The sequence below is a fragment of the Xenopus laevis genome, chromosome 5L (genome assembly GCF_017654675.1).
Source record: "Xenopus laevis strain J_2021 chromosome 5L, Xenopus_laevis_v10.1, whole genome shotgun sequence".
NCBI lineage: Eukaryota > Metazoa > Chordata > Amphibia > Anura > Pipidae > Xenopus > Xenopus laevis.
The window spans coordinates 12,137,882-12,150,040 of record NC_054379.1 but is presented as its reverse complement, the minus strand read 5'-3'; the positions used below and the strand labels follow the sequence as shown (position 1 = coordinate 12,150,040).

Here is a 12,159-nt window from a genome sequence, read left to right as displayed (position 1 = left end):
TGGAGGATGCAGGCTGAAGACAGATGGCTGCGGATACAAAGTAACAGTAGTCAGTGAGCTCAGCAAAGTAGTCAGACAAATCAGCAGGAGAGCAGGGAACTGTCCCAAACCATTAAAAATCACAAAAAGTCTGCATATTTTTTAACTGATGTATATAGCAAAGTTGCTTGAAGTTGTGTTTACTTTTCAAACGCTTAAGTTATGTTTTTGTGGAGTTCCCGTTATGAGAAAAGTCTCCCCAAATATTGCCAGGGAGTTGGCTGTTTATCTTGTACCCTGTCCTTACCGGTGACCTGCTACTGTGCACCCTTGCATTATAAATTATGGTATACTGACTGACACCTTATGATTTACACAGTGACTTGGCAGGGCTGGAAAGAGGGGTAGGCAGCAGAGGCAGTTGTCTAGGGTGCAGCAGGGTGGGGTGGTGTATCCTGGGGCAGTGAGCTAGTGACCAGTGGGAAAACATGAACAAGCACAGTGCTACGCAATATGTTGGCGCTATATAAATACATGTTAATAATAATAATAAAAGCAAGCGACTGTCAGGGGAGAGGAGGGGGTTGAGAGTGATCAATTGTGGCAATGGAAGAAGAGTTACTAACAACCTGGGCATGGAATTTTGGTCACCAACAAAACATGGGCCATTACTGTGACTTTGGGTGCCCTGTACTCCTGTACACTGGAGTATGATCTACATCAGGGGTCCCCAAACTTTTTTACCCGTGAGTCACATTTAAATAAAAAAAAAAACACAAGCATGAAAAAAGTTCCTAGCGGGTGCCCAATAAGGGCTGTAATTGGTTATTTGGTAGCGCTATGAGGTCTGGCAGCCTACAGGTGGGTCTGTTTGCCAGTACACGTGGTCTTTATTTAACCAAAACTTGCCTCCAAGTCAGAAATTCAAAAATGAGCACCTGCTTTGAGGCCAAGGAGTGCAATATCAAAAGGCTGGAGAGCAACTGGTTGGGGATCACTGCCCTAGAGTTAGTTACATCAGAAAGGGCTACACTGTCCAACCTGGTCTCTGAAAACCTGATAAAAATCTCTGGGAATTGGTTGCATCAGAAGGCAACGTTTGTAGCTGAGGTTCTGCATAAATCATCGACATTTCTTTGGAAGCCACTTGGATTCTCAGCGGACTACATGAATGGCAGTCTCATTTGTAAAGATGAACATTTATTGGCACACGACTTATGCTGTTTGCTCGCTACTCTAATAAGATAATTATTAGTTGACAGAAGGTTTGAGAGCAAAGCGAGGCTGGTGTGTTTCCTCAGCAATATTTGCCTAGCTGGGGCTCCCAACACAACTTCCCGTCTCACAAATAAAGACAATGGATTTCGCTGGCGCTGAACAATGTGATTTTCCCAGCAAAATGCTCGGCTGCAGGACACGGAGAACTTGCAAATGTGTTGTAAAGTCGTTCTTAATGGGAGGAAAATATGTTCTCATGTAATCATCTCATTTAGCTTGGTCCCCTGAAGGAGCGGCAGATTGTGTATACTACACGCACACAGAAGAGATTAAAATGTAGAGACGCGGGTATTCAGCCCGGCATCCACAGTGGAACAATCAAACGGGTCATCCAAAGGTTTCCACCAAAAATGCTCCCAGAGACTGAAATAACTGGTTAGGAAATGAATACGGCAGCACCTCTACAACCGATAAATGTCTTTATTGTAGTCGTATTGTTGCAATGCGTCGCTTCGTTCTACTTTTACCTATTAACCCCTTGCATGTCAGCGTGGTGTCCTTTGCATATAAGATCCAAAGCAATAGAATTCACGGGGGGTCTGTTTGAGGAGAGGGCATTTGCATTCATGGTGGGAAAGTTAGATAACAAAGGGCATATTGTACTGTGTAACAGGTAAAATGTATTTTTAGTATGTCAACCCGGAAGCCCTCTGGAGCATTGAGGTTCCCTATTCTGATGTCTGATCTCAGAGATAAGGGCCACCTCTCCAGTTCACAGCTTCACACCAAGCAACATGCAAAACATTCTATCCTTTTCATCCTATCTCACCATACTTTGTTCTACTGTAAACGTCGATATCTCTGATTCATATTGAAAAAGATTCATTAAAATTAGTACGCAAATAAGAAGGTGTTTAGGTGAAGGACGGCGCTGCACTTTATGGCTCAGTTATGCCCAGAGGTTATGCCCAGCAGGCCCCATTCAGATATTATTAGAACCTTTCCTCTCATTGGCCTTCCCATGTCCGGATCCAACTGAAGCACGCGACTGTTCCCTTAAGATTTCATCTTGCAAGCTCATCCCACTTTATGCCAGCAAAGAAAGGATGAGATTTGATGTCTTCAACTCCTGCAACTCCGGCACCAAGTCGCTCCAGTGGGTTAAACTGCAAAAGCTAGAAGAGAATAATGCACAGTAAATAATATATATGAATAAAAACTTGCGAAACGCGTAAGGCTTTTTGTGGATATGTTAATTGAATAAAGACTTTTGTACTTTTACACTTTCGTAGTAGTTAGTCCATTTTAGTCCTACAGTGATCTGCTCCCCTTGGACCCCAAACCCAACGATTGTGCTGGCGAGTTTGCCTTTTCTATACGCTCCCTATGGAGATCACATAGTCAAAGTGTTTCATAGGGCCGTGCTGATGTTTCCTTCTGATGGGGACAAATTGGCAGAACTGTAGTTAATTCTGCCCAAGGGCATTCGGTGCCAGAACACTACAGGGCCTTTAGTCTTGCGCAACCTTTTGATTTGATATTCTTATTGAAATATAAAAAACAAAACAAAAAGAACGGATATACAAACAAGCCATTCAATTGCAAACCCATCTACACAGAGGCTTCTGAATGAGCTTATTGAATAAACATTCAGCATCAAATAAAGGAATTCAGAGATGTCGGGTGCATTTGCTCGTGCTGTCGACGGCAATTACAGAACATTAACACTTTACGCATGCAGGTGGGGGAGAGCCGCCGCTCAGCAGAAGTGGCTACAGGGGTGTCGCACAGGACTCCAGTTTCTCTTAAACTGTATTTTATAAGCATCTATACAATCTATACCTCACAGCTGGCAATGCCTACCACACACACAGACCTGGTCTTTGGGCCCTTGGCCAAAGACCTCCATTGAGTGGAGGTTTGCAGAACAGAAGTTTTTGGTAGGAAAAACAATAGCAGGAACAGCAGGGCAACACGAGGACAGTTGGAGAAGCTGATAACAAGGACACTTTGTAGTAGAGTCCTGCCGGGTCTATTTTAGCAGACACGTGATTCAACCCACACTGAACTTCAAGGTTATCTCTACTCAAACCTGTCCGAACTTCTCCTAGCCAACCTTCCCCCTACTGAAAGTCTCTGTAAGCCAGAAGCAACGTCAGTAGTAAGGGTTGGACAGGTTCAGAGAATTGGAAGTGGCATCAACAGGCAAGATTGCTGGAGAGTATTTTTTTTAATGCTTTTTAGCCACCTGCAGCCTACCCGACTACCTCTGTTGGGTTCCCGCAGAACATCAAAGCTTCTCCACCCAAATCCTGACCATTTTGCAGGTACTGACCCAGTGCCAGACACTCCTTTGTAGTAGCGTTGTCCAAACTGTAGTCATGCTTCTTTCTAGCTTTCTAGATAACTCATCCCATATAAATGCAGCATTTCCAGCCATATACTTTTTGAAGCTTTAGTTCTCCTTTAACTTCTCCTCTGGGTATCAATAACCATTATCTGAGCATAGAAAGGTTCCTTAGTGTCTTACCCCAATAATAATAATTAGGGATGCACCGAATCCACTATTTTGGATTTGGCCGAACCCCCGAATCCTTTGTAAAAGATTTGGCCGACTACCGAACCGAATCCTAATTGTAAATTAGGGGTAAGAAGGGGAAAACATTTTTTACTTCCTTGTTTTGTGACAAAAGGTCATGACATTTCCCTCCCCGTCCCTAATTTGCATATGAAAATTAGGATTTGATTCGACCATGGAGAAGGATTCGGCTGAATCCGAATCCTGCTGAAAAAGGCGGAAACCTAATCCTGGATTCAGTGCCCAAACCTAATCCTGGATTCAGTGCATCCCTAAGAATAATACACCTACCCCAAACCAACTACCTTTGTTGGGTTCCTACAGACCACCCACAGCACATCAAGACTCCTCCCCCCCAAATCCTGACCATTTTGCAGGTACTGGCCCAGTGCAGGATTCTTCTTTGTAGTAGCGTTGTCCAATCTACAGCCCTACACACAGTCACACTTCTTCTACTTGTGACATGTCTAAGAGAATCTGCTTTATAAAGTATCAAACACAGAATTGAATTTTGATGCTTCTAGTTCTGGAAATGGATTTCGTACCCCCACAATATTTGGCATATACAATGCAGTTAATAAATCATCGGCATAACAAATATTTTCCAGAGTCGGTCACATCGGAGGCAAGAATTAACATTGATGTTAGAGAGAGTGTGGATAAAGCAGCAGACTAAGAACAGGGTGAAGTCTAGCAGAACTGCTCCTGGACCAGACATTCCCCCTGGACTTGTCTGTGACATCTGTGAACCTTTTCGGTGGGTGGAAAAGGAAAAGTAAAAGAGACAAACGGCTGCCATGTTGGTAGAACCTCTTCCTTTTCCTGCCAAGGTCTTCCTGGCAGCCACCGCTCTCCTCTTCCCTTGAATAATGAAAATGCAACAAATAGGATTCCCTGCAAGTCACGGGGGTCTCCGCAGCGAGCACTTGGATGAGGTGTTATGAAGTCTAATGAAGTGGCCAGGTCGCTGGCAGGCCAAAGGTTAATATACGAGACTACATTATGTACGTTTATTACTCTGGTTATGAAGGATTAACAGCAGACAAGATGCACCACCACTGACCTCATGCTCCGTCTTGTACAATGGGACAAAGCTTGACAGTTACGGCACACGGGTTCTTAGCCTTCCTCAAATCTTCCCTTTATATTACACTTCATAATGTTTGAGAAAGCACATGCACTACATGTATGGGATCTGTAATCCGGAAACCGTTTTCCAGAAAGCTCCGAATAACAGAAAGGCCGTCTCCCATAGACTTCATTTGATCAAAATGTTTCAAAATGATTTCCTTTTTCTGTGTAATAATAAAACAGTCGCTTGTATCCGATCCCAACTAAGATATAATTAATCCTTATTGGAAGCAAAACAATCCTCTCGGGTTGATGTAATATTTAATTCGTTTTCTAGTACAATTAAGGTATAAAGATTCAAATTATGGAAAGATTCATTAACTGGAAAACCCCAAGACCCGAGCATTCTGGATAACAGGTCCCATACCTGTACCAGCTAGGGGCTGTATCCTTCCTCCAAACATTATGGGGGTTATTTACTAAACTCCAAAGGCAAAAATCCTGAAAAATTTGTGATTTTTATTAATAAAATCTGACTTTTAAAAAATCACGAATTTTTCAGAATTTATTAATCTGTAATAATAAAACAGTACCATGTTCTTGACCTCAACTAAGATATAATTAATCCTTATTGGAAGCAACACAAACCCATTGGGTGACTTAAGGTATGGAGATCCAAATTATGGAAAGATCCCTTATTCAGAAAACCCCAGGTCCCGAGCATTCTAGATAACAGATCCCATACCTGTATGTACTGTTTTAGTTATTTACTAAACTCCAAATGCAAAAATCACAAAAAAAAAATTTTGATTTTTATTAATAAAATCTTTTAAAAAAATCCGGCATCTCAGACCTGTCGAGGTTGCATATAAGTCAATGGGAGAAGTCCCAATGATTTTTTGATGTGCACTGGGTTTTCGCGCAATACCCCCAAAGTTTTCGGGCAGTTTTCGGGTGAAAAACCCAGAAAAAAATCAATAAAATCTGATTTTTTTTCCCATAAAGCAAATTTTCGGGAAAATGTAATTATAAATAAATATAAAAAAAAATTAGAGGATTTGATCAGAGTTTGTATCAGAAAATGTTGAGATAAAATCGGACTTTGATAAATAACCCACTTAATATACAATAGAGGAAGCACTTTGTTCAGTATCTGAATTACTTCATAATCAGCCATGTAGCAAGAATTCTATGACAGGTATAACGACACTTTCTGCTAATGGCAATTTCCAGTAGCCCCTAAGCTAAGCCTGGCTTGTTAACAACAGCCCAGAGCACACTGAGCATGTGCAGTGCCACTGACACTCCTAACAAAATCCAAGATGGGGAGCTGTTGAGAAATTTGATTCCTAGAATTATTACTATGATAGGGCTGCTGAACCTCTGGGCTGGTACAGTAAGTTCATTACAGGTATGGGACCTGTTATCCAGAATGCTCGGTATCTGGGGTTTTCCAGACAATGGATATTTCCATAATTTGGATCTTCATACCTTAATTTTACTAAAAAAAACATTTATACATTAAATAAACCCAATAGATCGATTTTGCCTTCAATAAGTATTCATTCAGGGGGTTATTTACTAAAATCCGAATGTATCTCTTATTTTTAAAAAATGACCAAACTCCCAGGCCCGATTTGACCTTATTTATTAATAAAATAATCCGAATTAATCGGATTGCTGGAAAACACAATAACATTGAACACGAACCCAAATCTCGCATATATTTCAGGCTTTTTTCCCGAAATAACTAGATTTTTCGAGTTTTTGCACAAAAATCCAGAAAAAAGTTGGATTTTTGGGCTAAACCCACCAAAGAACCCCGATAACTTCAATTTGGGATAGGTGCCTCTCCCATTGATTTATACAGGACCTCAAAAGGTCTGAGATGGGGATTTTCAGATTCAGGCTTTTTGCAGCATCTGGGTATAATGAATCTCGAAAAATTTAAGTTTTTTTTCCCTCTAATAATTCGAGTTTTCAAGTGAAAAAAACTTGAAAAGGATTTTACTATTCATACTTTAATAAATAACCCCTTAAATCTTAGTTTGGATCAAGTACAAGGTATTGTTTTATTACTACAGGTATAGGACCCGTTATCTGGAAACTCGTTATCCAGAAAGATTCAAATTATGGAAAGGCTGTCTCCAATAGACTTCATTTCATCAAAATAATCCAATTTTTTCAAAATGATTCCCTTTTTCTGTGTAATAATAAAACAGTCGCTTGTACTTGATCCCAACTAAGATATAATTAATCCTTATTGGAAGCAAAACCAGACTATTGGGTTTATTTAATGTTTACATGATTTTCTAGCAGACAAAGTATGAAGATCCAAATTACGGAAATATGCGTTATCAGAGGGACATCACAAGAGGTTACCATTCTCACAAAGTTTATTTTCAGCAGGCTGCAGCCAATGGTCCAAAATGTTAATATCTTGAAAACTAGAAAAAAATAACTAGTGCAAATTGCAAAAATGTTCAGATCACTGTGAGCTATTGTTCATGAATTTGATTAAAGGGGTGGTTCACCTTTAAGTTAACTTTTAGTATGTTATATTTATTCTAAGTAACTTTTCAACTGGCCTTAAATATTCCTTTTTTATAGTTTTTGAATGATTAGCCTTTTCCTTCTGACTCTTTCCTGCTTTCAAAAGTAGAGTCACTGACCCCTCTAAAAAACCAATGCTCTGTAAGGGCAGAGACACACGTGGAGATTCGGGGAGATTTATTCGCCTGGCGAGAAAGAGCCTCTTCTTTGGGCGACTAATCTCCCCGCACTGCCTTCCCGCTGGCTATAATCTAAATAGCTGGCGTGATGGCACTCGGAGCAATTTGTTTTCCAAAGTTGCCCGAAGTTTCGAAGCGTTTCGAGTGCCATCCCACCGGCGATTTAGATTCTAGCCAGCGGGAAGGCAGTTCGGGGAGATTAGTTGCCCGAAGAAGAGGCGATTTATCGCCAGACAACTAATCTCCCTGAATCTCAACGTGTGTCTCTGCCCTAAGGCTGCACATTTATTTTTAGTGCTACTTTTTATTACTCATCTTTCTATTCAGGCCTTCCCTATTCATATTCTGTATCTTATACAAATCAATGCATGGTTGCCAGGGTTATTTAGACCTTAGCAACCAGATGGCTGAAATTGCAAACTGGTGAGCTGCTGAATAAAAAGCTAAATAACTCAAAAACCACAACTAATAAAAAATGAAAACCAATTGCAAATAGTCTCAGCATATCACTCTCTACATCATACCAAAAGTTAGTTTAAAGGTGAGCAATCCTTTCAAGGGTTTAAATTTTCTTTAAAAGGATACGGTCATGGGAATTTTTTTTTTTTCAAATTGAATCAGTTAATAGTGCTGATCCAGCAGAATTCTGCACTGAAATCCATTTCCTAAAAGAGCAGATTTTTTTATATTCAGTTTTGAAATCTGACATGGTGCTAGACATATTGTCAATTTCCCAGCTGCCCCAAGTCATGTGACTTGTGCTCTGATAAACTTCAATCACTCTTTACCGCTCTACTGCAAGTTGGAGTGATATCACCCCCCTCCCTTTCCGCTCCAGCAGCCAAACAAAAGAACAATGGGAAGGTAACCAGATAGCAGCTCCCTAACACAAGATAACAGCTGCCTGGTAGATCTAAGAACAACACTCAATAGTAAAAACCCATGTCCCACCGAGACTCCTTCAGTTTCATTGAGAAGGAAAATCAGCAGCCTGCCAGAAAGCATTTCTCTACTAAAGTGCAGGCACAAGTCACATGACCAGGGGCAGCTGGGAAATTGACAAAATGTCTAGCCCCATGTCAGATTTCAAAATTGAATATAAAAAAATCTGTTTGCTCTTTTAAGAAATGGATTTCAGTGCAGAAGTCTGATGGAGTAGCACTATTAACTGATGTGTTTTGAAAAAAACATGTTTGCCAATGACAGGATCCCTTTAAGTAACTAAACACCTTATATGACTTCCCTTCTCACACAAGCTGCTGAACTCCCTCCTGCACTCTATGCTCACACCTTGGAGTGGCCCCTGAGAGCACATCATTAGACTGTGAGATGTGATATTCCAAGAGCAGACAGACAAAATAAAAAGAGTGCTGCCATCAGAGAGAATTAGTAAGACACAGATGTTGGAACAAACCGGTCCCAAATAGGGTAATGGAGCCACAGATCATCAGTATCCCCCCCAACTTTGCACATCTATGGAGCCAAAAACCTGCTCTGGGCACAGAAGAGAAGGGCACAGGGAATTCTTTGCGCTTCTATCCCTCTTTTCAATGCCCGCCCTGTCAAGATCTCACAATGTGCTAGCCAAGATCAGGAGCAAAGTGCCGGCTCCAGCAAAAGGCACCTGGATCTAAGGCTGCGTCGTTAGAAGTTCCGTGTCAAATAGGCTGGCGTCTGACAAATTTCGCTTTTTAATATTTCATCACGGAGCGCCACATATCACTGAGGGGAGGCGAGTCTCTCCGAACCAGCTGTTCACAAACCAAAACAAGCGAAGCCGGCGATCCTTTCAAATGCATTTGTTTTATTCACCTGCATAAATTGTTCATTTGATCTGGAGTGTCAAACAAAAAAACGAGCTTGTTTAGAATACTGATGGGGCTCGTGCGGGTCTCCTTGGATGGCTGAAGTCATTCTTGAAGCCTGATGTCTTTTTAGATATAAAAGGCTCTGCACTGAGATACCTCTCAAGACCAATGAGGCAGAACATTAACAGGGACAGAAGTTTAGAAACTTTGTAAGCCAATCCCAAGGAATCCTTTCTTTTCACTTCTTTGATAAAAATCTGGCTGCATTCCTGTTCTCTCCCTCCAGATAGTAAAGGGATATTAGAAGCCATAAATTAAGCCCATTTTAACACTGTTTACTTTTTTATTTTAGAACAGAAAATTATTTCTGCGGCTCTTCTTTAATGTTTTACTTAAAGGAGAACTAAAACCTAAATATGAATAAGGTTAAAAATGCCATATTTTATATAGTGAACTTATTGCACGAGGCTAAAGTTTCAGCTTGTCAATAGCAGCAATGATCCAGGACTTCAAACTTGTCACAGGGGGTCACCATCTTGGAAAGTGTCTGTGACACTCACATGCTCAGTGGGCTCTGATTGGCTGTTGAGAAGCTAAGCTTAGGGCTCGTCACTAATTATCCAGCAGAAAATGAGCTTCCCTGGCTGTAATATAAGCTGATGCTACAGGTTTGCTGATTATTAAATGCTGATGCTAATTGCACTGGTTTCTGTGCTGCCATGTAGTAATTATCTGTATTAATTACTAATCACTAATATTGTGACATTTCAATTCTATGTGTACTGTATATTGTGAGTGGGTCCCTAAGCTCAGTAAGTGACAGCAGCACAGAGCATGTGCAGTGAATCAGCAGAAAAGAAGATGGGGAGCTACTGGGGCATCTTTGGAGACACAGATCTTTACTGCTAAAGGGCTGTGGTTGCCTTGGGCTGGTACAGAAGCACAAAAAACAATGTGTAGCAAGCAGGCAGGAGTCATTTTGTGGACACTGTTATTAAGAAAAATTGTGTATCACCCCAAAACCATATGTATGCAACAGAATGGGGGACCTAATGCCCATGCACAGTGCCCTATACAATTATAGAGTGTGAGGAGGGCAGTAACATCTAGGAAGTGCAGCATGAAAAGTGAAAGTAATTGATTGACAACTCAGATATTTAAACACCTTTATAACAGGTATGGATGTTTTAGGGTCAGCCACACAGGCAGATTCGGGGGGTCTGGCGACACAAATCTCCTCTTCTTCGCGGTGACTAATCTCCCTGAACTGCTTTCCCGCCAGGTAAAATGTAAATCGCCGGCGGGATGACACAGTCAATTCGTTTCCCTAAGTTTCCCCGTCAGGCAACTTCGGAAAACGAAACTCTCCGAGTGCCATCCCTCCGGCGATTTACATTTTAGCTGGAGAGAAGGCAGTTCGGGGAGATTAGTCGCCCCAAAGAAGAGGAGATTTGTCGCCGGATGGTTTATCTGCCCGAATCAGCCTGTGTGGCTGACCCTTAATGAAGAAAATAATTAGGTCTCATGGTTAATTTTGCAAAAGAATTTAATTCTACAGCTTTTCATGTATAGGTGACAGGTCCACTTTAAATAAGGTCTGTGATAAACACAGTTAAACAGAGTTCAGTGAGTTCAAGGATGGATGAAGTGGTGTCAAGTAAGTCGTAACGGAAAGTGTAAGTTAAATCTGTGGATTTTTTTCTTTTTATTTATCTTGTATTTTTACATTATGCGTTGCAGTGTGTCAGTCCCTACTAGGAGCCCTATCCATGAATATAGTGTTTGTTTTTTGTAAAGATATATTTCCTGCAGTTTCCTGCGTCTGTGTACCCTCCATGTTCAGGGATGACCTCTTCTTCCAGCAGTCCCCTCTCCAAGATATTAACATCCTTCCTGGCCTTTGCTGATCCCTTTCATGTACTTAAAGGTGTCAGCTCTTTAACCCAATGTCAGGCTCATAAAGATGGGGCTAAAGTTGCAGCTCTGCGCTATCAATCACATAATATTGCATTACAGCTGCGAGGAAGGAGGAGAAAAACCATTTGTGAGTCTGAGGATTCTCCATTTACTTTGTGTTACTGGCAGCCAACAAATCTACCCAAAATAATGCCCATTCAGTTCCAATGCTCTGATTCCATGGAAATAAACACTGCCATGGCAATGACAATAAAACAAGGTGGATATATGATTGAAGAATCTTCTTTCAAAGTCGCTTTCTTCATGGTTCTTCTAATCTAGAACTCTGTTTCAGTCAGTTAAACTTTTAAACTGACTATAAATTTATATTATGAGAAACTTTGCAGTCTGGCTTTATTTTTTAAAATGTTGTTATTGAATTATTTTACTTGAAATTTCAGTAGCTATCTGGTTACTAGGGTCAAATCTACTATAGCAACCAGACAGTTTGAACAAGAGAGTTAAATATTAACTGGGGAGGACCTGAATAGTAAGTAACAATAAAAATGAAATTATAACCTCACAAAAGACTGGCCAAATTGGGGATGTTCACGCTGGAGAAGAGGCGCTTAAGGGGTGATATGATAACTATGTATAAATATATAAGGGGATCATATAATAATCTCTCTAATGCTTTATTTACCAGTAGGTCTTTCCAGCTGACACAAGGTCACCCATTCCGATTAGAAGAAAAGAGGTTCCAGCTAAATATTGGGAAGGGGTTTGTTACAGTGAGAGCTGTGAAGATGTGGAATTGTCTCCCTGAATCAGTGGTACAGGCTGATACATTAGATAGGTATAAGAAGGGGTTGGATGG

At 40.8% G+C, this 12,159-nt stretch overlaps 1 protein-coding gene across 3 annotated transcripts in view; it reads right to left on the bottom strand.

Moving 5' to 3' along the window:
* Positions 1-1,659: 1,659 nt before the first annotated feature.
* rps6kc1.L (ribosomal protein S6 kinase, 52kDa, polypeptide 1 L homeolog) overlaps positions 1,660-12,159 on the bottom strand; it is a 99,340-nt gene continuing 88,840 nt past the window's right edge. For 2 of the 3 annotated variants that reach the window (XM_018261797.2, XM_018261798.2), the window contains one exon: positions 1,660-2,372. In XM_018261797.2, coding sequence (XP_018117286.1) covers positions 2,262-2,372 — 111 coding nt within the window. In that variant the 3' untranslated portion in view covers positions 1,660-2,261. Of the gene's footprint in view, positions 2,373-8,800; positions 9,413-12,159 lie in introns of those variants that run through there. The other variant, XM_018261799.2, reaches the window with a different exon arrangement.